Raw genomic sequence first — 17,019 nt, forward strand, 5'->3', positions numbered from 1 at the left:
TGAAAACTCCAAATTATATGAACTCAATATGACCGGGACCCCACTGATCCTCTAGGAGAGGGTCTTGCTGTGCTGTGCCTGGAGCTAGTTATCCCAGGAGGGCAGTTGCATGAACACTAGGGGCTTGGAGTTCATGGTGAGGAAGAACATGAAGGCAGCATTCAGTTAGCTGCTCTCAGCAGAGGCTCCTATGCTGATGACCAGGGCAGTGCAATGGTGCCTGTCAGCTCTCCTGCCCCACGAGAGGCAATACTCCCTTTAAGAAATGCACCCTGAGAAGGGAACTGTCTCTCCCCATGTCGCCCAGGGGCTTCTCAGACCACAATGCCCCCTATGCGACTCTGCCTTCCTTCTCCACAGAAGCACAGCTATGCCCACCAGGCTCCATGCCAGTGATGGCATGGACTTCTAAATCTTCAGACTTTGAACTGCACATTTACAGGAGGTTGACTTGTCATGATTACCTTTATGTGTCATCTTGACTGCATCATGGTGCCCAGAAGCCCCACTTTTCTGTGGATGTCTGTGATGTGTTCCAGAAGAGACTGGCATTTCTTTTTTTTTTTTTTTTTTTTTTTTGAGACTGGCATTTCTATCCAAAGTTTCTGTCTGTCTGGGCATCACCCATTCCATTAAGGTTCTGAATAGAAACTGATGCAGAGGGAGGAGGAATTCCCTCAGTTTTACTTCCCATGTGCCTGTTCGAATTGGAACATTGGTCTCCTCTGGCCCTTGTTCTGAGAGTTACATCATCATCTCTTCACGTTTGAGACTAGAAACTAGTTCCGAATCAGATGAGAATTACACCACTGGTTTTCCTGTGTCTCCAGCATGTGAGAGTGGAATGTGGGTCTTATCAATGTATTTAGTCATGTAAACCAGTTTCTTTGGTTTCTGTTCCTCGGGAGAATCCTGACTAATACATGGAGATGAATTATCTCTTCTTTAGAGGAACTGGATAAAGCTGTAGCTCATTTAAAGTCCCGAGTAGCAAGTGCCAGGAGGGAAGTGTCACATTCTTGGGACCAGTGCTGGGTGACGATAATGGGGGTCTGGGGGATCCTGTAGTCCTGGCTGCACAGTGAGTGCATCTGGGACTTCTGTTGGGACGCCTGGGTGGCTCAGTCGGTTAAGCAGCCGACTTTGGCTCAGGTCATGATCTCGCAGTCCGTGTGTTCGAGCCCCGCATCGGGCTCTGTGCTGACAGCTCAGAGCCTGGAGCCTGTTTCCGATTCTGTGTCTCCCTCTATCTGACCCTCCCCCGTTCATGCTCTGTTTCTCTCTGTCTCAAAAATAAATAAACGTTAAAAAAATACTTTATAAAAAAAAGGTTCAGCTGTTTTGCGTCAGGAAATCTGCAATTCACTCATACTGAGGGACAGCAGTAAGGAATGCAAACAACTGTGTCTTTGTGCACGTTAGGGTAGTTTTCCTATGACAACACAGTTGCTAATTCAGAGAATTAATAGATAAACACAGAATCTGTGACCAGAGTGGCTCCCTGGAGAAACCGCTGTGTGGAGAGGAAGCCCCAGACCCTGACAGGAAACCTGCCTGTAACCTCCATCTGCACCTGCTCCTGGGAACACAAACCAGAATTGTGCATAGTGTGCGCCCCCTGGTGGTGCTGATCCCCTCCTGCAGGGAGGTTTGTGTGTGGGCTCCCAGTGAGGTCCCCTCACCGTGTCTCTTGCACAGTAATATGTGGCCGTGTCCTCGGTCTTCAGGCTGTTCATCTGCAGATACAGCGTGTTCTTGGCGTTGTCAATGGAGATGGTGAATCGGCCCTTCATGGAGTCTGCATAGTTTGTGCTACCTCCACTACCACTAATTGCTGCGACCCACTGCAGCCCCTTCCCTGGAGCCTGGCGGACCCAGCTCATTGCATAATAACTGAAGGTGAATCCAGAGGCCACACAGGTGAGTCTCAAGGACCCCCCAGGCTTCACCAGGTCTCCCCCAGACTCCACCAGCTGCACGTCACACTGGACACCTGCAGACAAAAGACATCTTGGTCAGGAATCTGTCACACATCCACTCTTTCTCAGTCATGTCCACTCACATACTCAGTGTCTCTCATTCACCATGAATTACCTTTTAAAAGAGCAACAAGGAAAACCCAGCCCAGCGCAGACTCCATGGTGAGGTGTCTGTTCTGTGCTGATCACAGAATGGGAACACCTCGGACTCCCGGGCCTGGGGCTCCTCTCCCAGCTGCAGGGTTGGAGCCGGACTGGTTTAATCAGCACAGGGAGGGCCCTATTTGCATATCCTCTGACTATATATCACGTTCCAGACTTAGATTTGTTTCAAATTTAAAACGAGTGTTTGAGAGGCACTTCTAGATCACTTCTTGCAGAAGGCGCAGTGATAATTCTAATCTGTGAACACAGTTATGTTTTCATCTGTGTTTGTCACTTTACATGTCTTTCTCCCAGCACATCATGTTTGGTATGCTATTTTACTTTTTAGTGAAATTTAATCCTAAATACTTTATTTTGTGCTTAAGAATTTTAATGTGTGTTTATTTTTGTGTGACAGAGAGAAGGAGAGGGAGATCAGAGAGAGAGAAGGGGACAGAGAATCCCAAGCAGACTCTGAACAATCATTGCAGACCCTGCCTCAGAATTAAACTCAGGAACCATGAGATCATGAGCTGAGCCAAAATCAACAGTAGGCACTTAACGGATTGAGCCACACAGATGCTCCATTTTGTGCCATTTTCAATTGTGTGATTTTGTTAGTTTTTTCATATACTATGTTTTTGGTGTGTGGAAATACAGCATATTTTTTATGTTGATTTGTATCCTGAACTTTTCCTGAGTTTAGTAGTTCTGATACTTTTTTTGTGGAGTTTCTAAGGTTTCACTATATGTAAGTTCGTGTGATTCTCAAACAAATAATTTTCTTCTTACTGATTTACATGTCTTTATTTCATTTTCTTACCTAATTTTTATGGGTACATCTGCAACTTGTAGGAGCAGCAAGCTTTTTCCTTCTTTGCTTCTGTGTTCTTTGTCTGGTCTAAGGATTCAATTGACATAAGACAGATCTACAGAACAGAATAGACTTCATTTTGCATGTGCACAAGCTTCCTAATAATATGACACGCAGAGAATGAAGAAAGGAGGTGGCACTTGTGCCTTTTAGGATAAAAAACAATGGATTTGTGAAGAGTTAACAAGATAGAGATTTGGGTGTGGGCAGGTCAATTAGTGAGGAACTAACAAGGCTTGTTTGCACAGCCTTCTTGGTGCTAAGTTCCCATTTCTGGTGCTAAGGATGGTTCTTCCATTCTGGTAGAGGGGAAGAAGTTTCCCAGGAGAGATTTATTTTCTGCTCTCAGGGGGACAAAGAAGGGTCACAGTTTCCTTAGACTAGCTGTTACTCAAGTGACTTTCGTCCAAATAAGCAATGTGACAAGATGACATACATTGGGTGCCATATCTTACTGGTCTTCATGTTACCATGTGGAATACCTATGTAGGGAATGAGCATCCTTGCCCGGCTCCTAACGTGACAGGAAAAGCTTCAGTTTTTCACTGTTAAATATGCTGTCAGGTGTGGGCTTTTCATCTATGGCCACGATTTTGTGGAGGTTATTTCTTTCTTTCCCTCAGTTGCTGAGATTTTTTAATAATGACAACTTGTTGAATTTTGTCTAGTTTTATACGTATCAATAGATGATGATACGGATGATCAACAGATGTGACTGCATTGTCACATATGACCCTTTCATTGTGCTGTTGCATTCACTATGCTAGGAGTTTTGTATGTATGTCCATCTGAGATATTGGCCTTTAGTTTCTCTTCTTATGGTGTCTTTCGATTTTGCAGCATAGTAAGGTTGGTCTTGTAGATGAATTGGGCATATTCCTTTCTTTTCAGTTTTTGGTAAGAGTCTGAGAGGTATTCTCTTTAAGTCTCTTTTATATTTTGATATAGTTCATAGATAAAGCCCTGTGTTACTAAGCTGACTTTTTTCTTTTGGGGCGGTGTATGATTAGATTATAGGTTGAATTTTATTTGTTTTCATTCTGTTAATTTTCTATTTCTTCAAGTACAGTCTTGCGGGTTGTTTGTCTCTGGAAATTGCCTAGTTGCCCTTTGTTATCTAATAATGGGTCTATAATTATCTAGGCATTTTCTGTTACTGTTTTTCACTTCTTTGGTATCAGTTATGTCCCCTCCTTAATTCTGATTGTATCTGTTTGAGTGTTACCTATTTTCCTAGTAGAGATGCTTTTTCAATTGCATGTAGCTTTCCAGATATCCATTTCAATTTGTTAATTTTTTGTATGATTACACTTTTTATTCCTTTTATCTGTTCTAATAATTTCTAATATTAGTTGAGTTAATAAAAATGCCAATGAATGTATCTGGGAAATTCTTATTTATATGGTACCACAAAGCACACAGAAGTGAGAAAACAATCCTGAGAAAGAAGAAGAAACCTGGAGACAGCACACATCCTTCTTTCTAAGTATATTGCAGAGGTACATTGTCTATAACACTGTGCTGCTGGCACAGAGTCAGACACACAGACCAGTGGAGCGGATTACAGAGACCAGAGTGAAATGTGTCTGGATGCAGTCAGCAAATCCTCCATGAGATTTCATAGAATTAAAATTAGGGAAAAAATGGCCTTTTTCACAAATGGTTTTGAATTCCAGTGAGTAAAATAATGACATTTGGTCCTTATCTTATGCCATACAGATATGTAGACCCACATTCAGCCCCTTCCCTGGAGTCTGGCAGACCCACCTCCTCAATTAGCTACTGAAGGTGAATCTAGAGACTGCACAGGAGAGTCTCAGGGACCCCCTCCCCTGCCAGGCTTCTCAGGTCTCCCCCAGACTCCACCAGCTGTACGTCACACAAGACATCTACAGATACAAGTCAGGAAACTGTCACACATCCACTGTTTCTCTCACTCATATCCACTAACATAGTCAGTGTTTCTTGTTCATCATAAATTACTTTTTAAAATAGAACCAAGGAAAACCAAAGTGAACCCAAACTCCATGGTGAGATGTCTGTGTTCTGTTCTGGTCACTGAATATGAACACTTAAGGGCTGGGGCTCTTCTCCCAGCTACAGTTTCAGGGATGGGAGGGTTTAATCAGCATACAGATGTCCTTTGACAATATAGCATATTTTGCAATAGAATCCTCAAGAAGCCAGTGGCCCTTGGCAAGTGTCAGGGATGGGGCAGTGTTTGGTGTCACAATATCTTTCAGGACATTGTGATTCATTAATTTGTGATTTTGCTGCAGTGATTATAAGTACCCATGATAATCCTTATTTTCACATATGCACCCAAACACTTGAGGTAAGAATCAGTATACCACCATTGTACAGGTTAACAGATACACTGCAGCAGAGACAGAGTGTGGGAATGTCCAAGATCATGTATGAGGTGAGAGTAGTCCCAGTATCTGAACCTGTGCTCCCCATCAGGGGACCCACCGGCCTCTTAAACCACATGCAGGACAAGGCTGGACATCCCAGTGAGGTTTGCAGGTTCCTGACCTTCTAGAAGTCCCAGGAGAGTGATGGATGGAAGCCAGGTCTATTGTGTCACAAATTGGAGAGAGTGAGAAGCCTCGACAGACTCACAGAGCTGATGGAGATGCCAGGGGTTTTCTACAAACACAAGGGGTCATTTACAGATGAACTCTATGTGGACATCAATGGAAACCCTCCATATGGAGCCCCTGTGTGGCTCAGTTGGTTAAGTGTCCGATTTTGACTCAGGTCATGGTCTCACAGTTTATGAGTCTGAGCCTTGTGTCGTGCCCTGTGCTGACAGCTCAGAGCCTGGAGACTGCTTCATATTCTGATACTGTGTCTCTTCTCTCTCTCTTCCCCTTGCCCGCTTGTAGTCTGTCTCTCTCTCTCATAAAAATAAATAAACATTAAAAAAAAGAAAGCCTCAGTAACGTTAAAATGGTTGAATTTTATTAAAATATGTTGAAGGCAAAACACCTGAGATCAGGAAGGATGATGTTAATTAAAAATATTTCTTCATCTATGAAATGGAGATCATTATTCTTCTAAACTCTTGTTAAAGTGAGAATGATCAAAGATATATTTATTTTTTTATTTTTTTTATATATATGAAATTTATTGACAAATTGGTTTCCATACAACACCCAGTGCTCATCCCAAAAGGTGCCCTCTTCAATACCCATCACCCACCCTCCCCTCCCTCCCAACCCCCATCAACCCTCAGTTTGTTCTCAGTTTTTAACAGTCTCTTATGCTTTGGCTCTCTCCCACTCTAACCTCTTTTTTTTTTTTTTCCTTCCCCTTCCCCATGGGTTCCCGTTAAGTCTCTCAGGATCCACATAAGAGTGAAACCATATGGTATCTGTCTTTCTCTGTATGGCTTATTTCACTTAGCATCACACTCTCCAGTTCCATCCACGTTGCTACAAAAGGCCATATTTCATTTTTTCTCATTGCCACGTAATATTCCATTGTGTATATATACCACAATTTCTTTATCCATTCATCAGTTGATGGACATTTAGGCTCTTTCCATAATTTGGCTATTGTTGAGAGTGCTGCTATGAACATTGGGGTACAAGTGCCCCTATGCATCAGTACTCCTGTATCCCTTGGATAAATTCCTAGCAGTGCTATTGCTGGGTCATAGGGTAGGTCTATTTTTAATTTTCTGAGGAACCTCCACACTGCTTTCCAGAGCGGCTGCACCAATTTGCATTCTGACCAACAGTGCAAGAGGGTTCCTGTTTCTCCACATCCTCTCCAGCATCTATAGTCTCCTGATTTATTCATTTTGGCCACTATGACTGGCGTGAGGTGATACCTGAGTGTGGTTTTGATTTGTATTTCCCTGATAAGGAGCGACGCTGAGCATCTTTTCATGTGCCTGTTGGCCATCTGGATGTCTTCTTTAGAGAAGTGTCTATTCATGTTTTCTGCCCATTTCTTCACTGGGTTATTTGTTTTTCGGGTGTGGAGTTTGGTGAGCTCTTTATAGATTTTAGATACTAGCCCTTCAAAGATATATTTATCCCAGTGCCTGACCCTGGGAAAATTTGTGTATTCCCATTATCATGGTTTATTTAAACAGGGAGGACACTTGTGTGTTTCCACAGCTTTTCCAAACTCTTTGATGTGTTCATGTCAGAATAAGTGTGCAGAGCCTGGATCTGAAAGCCCTTGAGAGGAGAAGAGTCCTCAACCAATCTCTTGTCCTGGATCATGAGCCCCCTCGTCTCTGAATTCCCCCTGGTGGTTGTGATTGCCCCCGGTGGTCCCCGTGCTCCTGTTGTTTCACAGACCCCTGCAGAGATACAGTGACTCCTTTATTCCCCTCCCCATTTATGCAACATGCAAGGGTGAGACCCTTCCATCATGAGCACTGCAGACCCTTCTGTTCACAGGATGTCTCCTCCTACATATTTTCCATCTTTGAACCCTTCACTCTGCTTCTTCCCTATAAATATACAGTTATATTTCCTTTAATCATTGCTGAGCAACAATCTTGAATAGTTATCAGCTGGCAAGAGTCAGAAGAACTTTTCATTTGATAATCGAGAGAACAAAAGAAGATTTTGGGGCTCAGAAATTCTACTTTCATGAAACTGAGATAAATGTGCTCAGCTTCAGACATGTACCACCTTTAAGAAAAAAGGAAGTGTCAATCCCTGAGACAAGTTGGAGTCTGAGATTCAGAGCATTCTGTCTTTGAACCTAACGGGTTTCCCCAGATTGATAATCAAATTGTTTCTTGTTGGTGATGCACTTCTCAATTACACTGTATTTCTTCTGGCATAGGAATGTCAGTACCTGTTATGTTATGGTTACCATACAGAAGCATTCAGAAGAACATGAATGGTTTTCTAGAAATGCAGGTCGGCTGATGGAGAGAGTTTCACCCCAGGATGGAAGGTACTACAGTCTCACCCTACCCAAGCTACATGGTTAGATTTGGGGTTTTAGAGGTAGTGAAATTTAGGAACGTTTTGGACTTGACTTAATATTTAATGATTTGACATGTTGGAGGATTTGGGGGTGTGGTAATGTGAGTGTCACAGTGAGGGATGGAGGTGAACTTTCCCTGACATCAGTGTGGACTGTGGTCATCTATGTCATTCTTGAACCTGTGTAGAATAACTTATGTGGCCAAAGGGACTTGTCACATGAGATTAATTTTGAGACATTGATATTACTGCCATGTGTATGAGTCTGGGGATGGAGTTCAGGACACAGATGGGCAGTCACCAAATGTCCATCTCGGAACTGAAGATGAGTGGGTCCTGAAGACAGCACATCTGTGGGAGGAATACCTTGAGAATTGTGGGATGAAACCCCTCATCACCAGGCACAGACACTTTCTTGCATGAAGTCCATGTCTCCCTCTGGGTCTGAGTGTCTAACCGAACCCAGGTGGATATGCATGGATGTCCCCCAAATGCTCTGAGGTGAAGAGAAACAGTAAGGAAAGAAACATGAAGACAGATAACAGCAAGGAAAGACACATAAAGGAGTCATTGCCATTGAGAGAGGACTTTTGGGCCTGACATGAATCCTGTTTTCTGCAGCCTTGATTGGACGATGTTGGACACTAGCCAGTGGAGGTCGGAGGCAGCCCTACAAACTGGGCTCTGGGATGTAAGAACAGAACCATAGCCACCCTCAAAGCTGACTGTAGTGTGGACAAGTGACATGACTCGGGAGATCCCTCACCTGAGGGTAAAGAGATGTTCTGGCCACCCTGTGGCCCCTCCACCCTCTGAGGTCACTCCCTCCAGTTGTTATACATTCACAGCTTCTATTGTATGTGAAATGTACCCTCTCTCAGTAAGGCGATGGTCCACTGCTGGTTCTGGGAGGATCCGTCCTTGTGACCTTGTCTCTGGCATAAACCTCTTCTCTGTCTTCTAAGAATGCAAGCAAAGTTCCCCTTTACATGCAGCTAAAATCCAATATTGTGCCCTCACTTGGATCCAATTATTTTTTGGTGTAAATCACTAGTGAAATTGTCATCTGTTTGGAAATTCCCTTCAGAAGCAAGTACTGGAATACATGGGTGGTGTCAGGTGGTGTAGACCAGTGGAACAGCACATGGTAACCATGCATCCTCAAGGCTGAACTTGTTCCCTCGTGAGGAATGGGAAGTACAAGGAATGCCAGCTGACACTAGTCTGTGCTTTCTGAGTACCCAGCAGACCTGGGTGAACGGGCCAGGTCCAGGAGCAAGGACGTCTACACACAGGCAATACATAGATGCCAGCTGTCTAGACAGACTGCCCATGAGATGTGGTCACAGAGGAGCTGGGAAGGGCAGCTGGGGTTTGAATTCCAACTCACGTGGCACCAACATTGGGAACCATGAGTATGTTTGTTAATTAATGTCCACTACCAGTTAGGGATAAAATGGGTAAATGCAAGTAGTTAGACTCACTGCCCTAGATCCCATTGGTTATGACCATTTGTAACAAAATTTGTCCCCTTCCTTTTTTTCCCCTGTTTTTTAATGTCTGAAGGTTTTATTTATTTACATCTTTGTTAGTTAACATGTAGTGTAGTTTTAGTTTTGGGAATAAAATTTAGTGATTCATCACATACATTAACACCCAGTGCACATCACAACAAGTGACCTACATAATCTCCATCACCCGTTTAGCTATTTGAACAGAATTTTTGTGTCCTTTGTGTAAATACCTTGTAGAGAAATTGGTGGGACATAAGTAATTCTATTTTAACTTTTTAAACTCTTCTCCAGTGTGGTCACACCACTTTGCCTTCCCACCAAGAGTATAGGAAGGTTCCTCTGTCTCCACATCCTTGCCAATATCTGTTGTTTCCTGAATTGTTTATTTTAGCCATTCTGACGGTGTGAGGTGGTATCTTATCATGATTTTGAATTGTTTTTCCCCAATGATGAGTGATGTTGAGCATCTTTTCATGTGTCTCTTAGCCATCCAGATGTTTTCTTTGGAAAAGTGTCTGCTCGTGTCTTTTGACCATTCACTGGATATTTGTTCTTCTGTGTTTGTTAAGTTCTTATAGATTTTGGATACTAACTCTTACCATGTATGTCATTTTCAAATATCTTCACTCCTCTGTCAGTTGCCACTTAGTGTTGTTGATTGTTTCCTTCACTGTGCAGAAGCTTTTTATCTTGATGAGGTCCCAATAGTTCATTTTTTGCTTTTGTTTTCCTTGCCTCTAGAGGCATGTCTATTAAGAAGTTGCTGAGGTCGAGGTCAAAGATGTTTGTGCCTGTTTTCTCTTATAGATGTTAATGTTCTTTGGTCTTACATTTAGGTTTTTCATCCATTTGAATATATTTTTGTGTTTGCTGTAGGAAAGTGTTCCAGATTCAATCTTCCTCATGTTACTATCCAGTTTTCCCAGCACCATTTGCTGAACAGACTGTTCAGCAAATCTGGTTCTCTATTCTGTCCCATTCATGTATGTGTCTATTTTTGTGCCAGTACCATACTGTCTTGATGATTACAGCTTCGTAATACAGCTTGAAGTCTAGAATTGTGATGCCTCCAGCTTTGGATTTCTTTTTCAACATTGCTCTGCCTATTCGGTGTTTTATGGTTTTATACAAATGTTAAAATTCTTTGTTCTTTTTCTGTGAAGAATGTTGGTGTTATTTTGGTAAGGATCACATTGAATGTGTAGATTGCTTTGGGTAGTATTGATATTTTAACAATATTTGTTTCCCAATCCATGACCATGGAATGTTCTTCCTTTGTGTCTTGTGTAATTTGCTTCATATACTTTCTATGGTTTTTAGCATACAGATCTCTAACATCTTTGGTTAGGTTTATTCCTAGGTATGTTATGCTTTTTGGTGCAATTGTAAATGGGTCTGATTCCTTAATGTCTCTCTTTTCTGCTTCATTTTTGGTGTATGTATATAGTGCCAATAACTTGATGTTGTCTTTGTATCCTACAACTTTTCTGAGTTTTGTCTCCGTCCTAGAAGTCTTTTGGTGGAATCTTTTGGATTTTCCCCATAGAGTATCATGTAATCTGCAAAGAGTGAAAGTTTGACTTACTCCTTTCAAATGTCTATGCGTTTTATTTCTTTTCATTGTTTGATTGCAGAGGCTAAGCCTTCTAGTACTACGTTGAACAAAATTAATGACAGTGGATATCCCTGTCGTGTCCCTGACCATATGTGGAGAGCACTCAGTGTTTCCCCATTGAGGATGATGTTAACAGTACGTGTTTTGTATATGGCCTTTATGTTGTTGAAGAATTTTCCATCTATCTTTACTTGCTTGATGGTTTTTATCAAGAAAAGATAGTGTCGTTTATCAAATGCTTCTCTGCATTTATTGAAAGGATCATTTGGGTCTTATCCTGTTATTGATATGGTGTATAACTTTGATTGATTGTTAATATTGATCCATCCTTGCACCCCAGGAATAAATCCGACTTCATCCTGGTAAATGATTCTTTTAATGTACTGTTGGAGTCAAGTTGTAAGTATGTTGTTGATAATTTTTGCATCCATGTTCACTTGGGCAATTGGTCTGTAATTCTCCTTTTCTAATTCTTCCTGTTGAAATTTTGGTAGTTTACATGTTTCTGGGAATTTATTCATTTCTTCCAGATGGCGTAATTGGTTGGTATATGGTTTTTCATAATATTCCCTTATAATTGATTTTATTTCTGGTGTTGGTTGTGATCTGTCCCATGAAATTCATGATTTTGTCTCTTTGGGTCCTTTTCCTTTTCTGTTTGAATAATCTGGTCCAGGAACTTCAATTTTATTCATTCTTTCAGAAAGCAACCTAAAAGTTTTGTTGATCTGTTCTACTGTTTTTGTTTCTTTCTGTGCCATTTATATGTACTCTATGATTGTTTACCCTCCTCGTCTGACTTTAGGTTTCATTTGCTCTTCCTTTTCTAGCTTCTTTAGGTGTAAAGTGGTTGTGTGTTAATTTTATTTTTATTGTGTTAGGCCTGTACTGCTATATACTTCCATCTTAAATCTGCTTTTGCTGCATCCCACAGGATTTGGACCGTCAACGCTAACATTTTCATTTGCTTCCATGTATTTTTATTTCTTCTTTAGTTTCCTGGTTAACCGCTTTATTCTTCAGTACGATGGTCTTTTACTCCAACTATTAGTGGTGTTTCCAAATTTTTCCTTGTGGCTGACTCCAAGTTTCATAGTGTTCTGATCTGAAAAAATGCATGCCATAGTCTCAATCTTTTTGTACTTGTAGGGTCTGATTTATGACCCAGTGTGTGATCTATTCTGGAGAGTGTTCCATGTGCATTCGACAAGAATGTATTCTGCTGCTTTAAGATGGAATGTTTTGAATATATCTGTTAAGTCCATCTGCACCTGTGTCATTCAAAGCCATTGTTTCCTTCTTGATTTTCTTCTTACACGATCTGTTCATTGTTGTAAGTGGAGTGTCCCCGACTTACAAGTGAAAGTCCCCTACTACTAGTGTATTATTATCAATGAGTTTTTTTATGTCATTAATTGCTTTACATATTTCAGTGCCCCAATTTGTGGTCATAAATATTTACTGTTGTTAGTGCTTCTTGTTGGATAGATCACTTTATGATATAATGCCCGTCTTCATCTCTTTTTGCAGTCTTTGTATTTGAAATCTAGGTTGCCTGATATGAATATGGTACTACAGCTTTCTTTTTATGTCCAGTAGCATGATAAATTGTTCTGCAACCCCTCACTTTCAATCAACAGGTCTCTCTAGGTCTCAAAGGAGTCTTTTACAGGCAGAATATACATGGATCTTGTTTTTTTAATCCATTCTGATACCCTGTGTCTTTTGACTGGACTTTTTAGTTCATTTCCATTCACAGTGATTACTGAAAGATATGATATTAGTGTAATTGTGTTATCACAATGTTTCTGTAAAGTAATTTTTTTCTGGAGATTTTCTCTGTTCCTTTCTAGTGTTTGTTGCTTTTTGTCTTTCTTTCGCACTCAAAGAGTCCCCTTTAGTATTTCTTGCAGGGTTGGATTAGGGTTCACAGACTCGTTTAGATTTTGTTTGTCTGGGAAGCTCTTTATCTCTCCTTCTTCTCAATGACAAACTTCCTGGATAAAGTATTCTTGCCTGCCTATTATTTTCCCATTCAGCACATTGAATGTATGGTGACACTGCCTTCTCTCTTGGTAAGTTTCTGTGAAGGGAACTAACCTTATTTGCCTTCCCGTCTTAGGGACTTCTTTTCTCTTGATGCTTTTAGGATTTCCTTTATCTCTATATTATGTCAATTTTCTATGATTTATCTTGCTAATGGCCTGCTTTGTTGATTTTGATAGGAGTTCTCTGTGCCTTCTGGATTTGGATGTTCATTTCCTTCCTTGGGTTAGGGCAACTTTCAGCTACAATTTGCACAAGTAAACCTTCTGTCCCTTTTCCCCTCTCTTCTTTTGGGACTCCTATGAAAGGAATGTTACTACACTGTACAGAGTGGCTGAGTTCTCTAAGTCTACCTCCATAACCCAAGACGTTAGTTTACCCTCTCCTTTCTGATTCCTTATTTTCCATAATTTTATCTTCTCTATTACTTAGTCATTCCGCTGCTGCTTCCACCCATTATTATGTGCAGTAAGCATCATGTCTCTTTCATAGAATTTTTAAATTTCACCGTTGACCAGTTTTTATGTCTTTCATCTCTGTGGTATGCATATCCTTGATGTCTTCTATGCTGTTCTCAAGCCCATCCATTATCCTTACTATTGTTTTAAGTTCTGTTTTAGGCCTATTCCTTATCTCTGTTTTGATTAGATCCCAGGATATGATCCTTTCTTGTTCTCTCTTTGGGGATGAATTCCTCCATATTCTCATATTGTCTAGGTCTCTGTTTTCTTCTGTGTTTTAGAAAACCTGTTATGTTTTCTGCTTCTGAGTGTAATGGTTACATTAAGAAGAGTTCATATGCTGTACGGAGACTGGCGCTTCAGGAAGGGTTTGTGGTGAGTGCTGTGTGCACTGTGTTCTTGCGTTTGGTGTCTTGGGCAGTGGGCATCACCCAATCCATTAAGGTTATGAATAGCATAAAAATAAAAGTGAAGCAAATTCTCTCATTTTTACTTCTTGTGTGCCTGCTTGAGTTGTAACATTGGCTTCCTCTTGCCCTTGGAGTGAAAGTTAAACCATCAGGTCCCCACATTCTCAGACTTGACACTAGTTTGGAATGAGATGAGAATTACACCACTGACTTTACTGGGTATCCAGCATGTGATAGTATATCATGGGATTTCTCAGCCTATTTAGTCCTGTAAGACAATGTGCTATGTGTTCTGTTCCTCAGGATTATCGTGACTAATACATGTAGATGGTTTTTCTCTTGTAGTTTCAAGTATTTGAAGAAAACTGTAACACATATAAAGTTCTGAGAAGCAAAGTGACATGAATGAAGTGTCATGGTGTTTGGGACAAGAGCAGGGTGAGGATAACGAGGAGCTATGGGGTCCTGTGGTCCTAGATGCAAAGTGAGCGCTCCTGGGACTCCTGTAAATGTTCAGTTGATGTGCATCAGGATACGTGTAAACCATTGATATTTAGTACAAGGGTAAGCAATTGTAAGAGACTCTATCTCTCGTTCATGTAAGTATAGTTTTGCTGGTAAAACAAACTTTGTAAACCAGACCCAAGTAGGTAAGCACAGAATCATGTGTCCAGAGAGGCTTCCTGGGGGAAATTGCTTTATGGAGAAGAAGCCCCAGGCCATGGCACAAAACCTTCCAGCAACCCCTACCTGCACCTGCTCCTGGGAACACAAACAGAATGGTGCATAGTGTGCACCCCCTGGCGGTCCTGATCTTCTTCTACAGGGCGGTTTGTGTCTGGGCTCACATGACAACCCCTCACTGTGTCCTTGCACAGTAATACACGGCTGTGTCTGCAGACCTCAGACTGCTTAGCTCCATGTAGGCTGTGTTTGTGGATGTGTCTGCCATCAGAGTGAGTCTGCCCTGGAACTTCTGTGCATACTTGTAGAACCATCTTCAGGGTCAATTCTTCCCATCCACTCAAACCCTTGTGCAGGAGCCTGTCGCACCCAGTGCATATAGTAATCAGTGAAGCTGTATCCAGATGCTTTGCAGAAGATCTTCACTGATGCCCCAGGCTTCCTCACTTCAGCCCCAGACTGCACCAGCAAAACCTGGGAGTGCACACCTGTAGAGAGGGGACAAGAGTGTATGAAATCAATGTTGACTGGTCCTGGTCCTCTCCTGTGTCCAGGGACTTGGGTGACCCTTACCTGTAGCCACTGCCACGAGGTAGAGGATTCTCTAGCTCCAGTCCATTGGGAGGGGATGTGTCTCAGGGTCTCCGGTAGTGGATGGCATTGTACGGTGATGCTCTCAGGGAACAGACACACCCATACTTAACCTGGTGCTCTTAGGACTATTTGCATAGTCATGAGACAGAGTATTTCATACGCAGGACCAGAACCATCTGGAGACGGTCCCAGAGACCGTGTACATTGGGACTCAGAGAGCACCAGTCTAATCCTTGTTTGAGGACATGGGTCCTTGGCCAGGTTCTGAACTGTGTGCAGACTGAGCTCCTGCCACTGAGTGATAAGACATTACAGAAAATTCTCCCCATTGTGGACCAGTGTTGAATGAGGCAGAGGCCACCTGAACCTGTTGTTGGCTCTGATATCTGAACGTCTTAGTCCTGGATAAGCGTGACTCCAAACTGCTGCACAAAATGGGGTAATAAAGGCATCCTGGCTTCCGTCTCTTAGATGAAGATATCTAAAAGCCCTGGACTAGCAGCGTCTTCGAGTGTCTTCTCACTGCCTGAGTTCATTAAATGCTCTGATGGAACAGGATATTTACACACCCTTTAGCATCCCTCATCCTACTCATATTTTAGATTGCTTTCAGGAAAAGGAAACACTGGCTTCTGACAGGAAAGCCTTCCTCACCCCTTGTGCACCTAGTCACCGGGGGTATCAGCCTGGTGCTGGGTAGTACTGAAAGGCCCCTGCCGTCTAGGCCCGGCCCTGCAGGGAGGTTCCTGTCAAGACTCACAGGACATTTATTCCAGTGTCTCTACTCCAGCATTACATGGTGGAGGGGAGCAGAATATGCCACCCCAAATATGCCACTGGAATGAAACATGCTTGAGAAACAGCCAGTGCAGAGATGCACTGACCATCCTTTGTTCCCTAAACAGAATATAAATCTCCATATGAAATACACCCTTTTTGTACCAGGAGGGGAGAAATGTCCTTAGCATCAGAAAAAGGAATTTAGGCCCCAGAATGCTGTGCAGAGAAACCTTAGTTCTTCACTATTGTAGTAACACTAAGCACATTGAAGCTCTCAGTTTTTCCTCATTGAGGATGATATTAGTGTTGGGTCATTCATATATGGCTTTTATGATCTCGAGGTATGCTCCTTCTATCCCTACTTTCTTGAGGGTTTTAATCAAGAAAGGATGCCGTATTTTGTTGAATGCTTTCTCTGCATCTATGGAGAGGATCATACGGTTCTTGTCCTTTCTTTTATTGATGTGATGAATCACGTTACTTGTTTTGCAGATATTGAACCAGCCCTGCATCCCAGGTATAAATCCCACTTGGTCTTGGTGTATAATTTTTTTTAATGTATTGTATGATCCGGTAGGCTAATATCTTTTTGAGGATTTTTGCATCCATGTTCATCAGAGAAATTGGTCTATAGTTCTCCTTTTTAGTGTGGTCTCTGTCTGTTTTTGGAATCAAGGTAATGCTGGCTTCAGAAAGAGTCTGGAAGTTTTCCATCCGTTTCTGTATTTTGGAACAGCTTCAAGAGAAGAGGTGTTAACTCTTCCTTAAATGTTTGGTAGAATCCCCTGGAAAGCCATCTGGCCCTGGACTCTTGTTTTTGACAGATTTTTGACTACTAATACTACTTCCTTACTGGTTATGGGTCTGTTCAAATTTTTATATTTCTTTCTGTTTCAGTTTGGTAGTGTGTATGTTTCTAGGAATTTGCCCATTTCTTCCAGATTGCCCATTTTATTGGCA

The 17,019-nt window shown here is 41.9% G+C and overlaps 1 pseudogene and 1 gene segment (V, D, J or C); both read right to left on the minus strand.

Annotated features, from left to right (window-relative positions):
* Nucleotides 1–223: 223 nt before the first annotated feature.
* On the minus strand, nucleotides 224–2,204 carry LOC115508060. The segment is given in 3 exon segments: nucleotides 224–256; nucleotides 1,683–1,993; nucleotides 2,095–2,204. Coding segments are annotated over 3 exon segments (390 nt in total).
* Nucleotides 2,205–14,824: 12,620 nt separating this feature from the next.
* On the minus strand, nucleotides 14,825–15,304 carry LOC115508076 (annotated as a pseudogene).
* Between the last annotated feature and the right edge of the window lie 1,715 nt (nucleotides 15,305–17,019).

The sequence above is a fragment of the Lynx canadensis genome, chromosome B3, assembly GCF_007474595.2.
Source record: "Lynx canadensis isolate LIC74 chromosome B3, mLynCan4.pri.v2, whole genome shotgun sequence".
NCBI classification, from domain to species: domain Eukaryota; kingdom Metazoa; phylum Chordata; class Mammalia; order Carnivora; family Felidae; genus Lynx; species Lynx canadensis.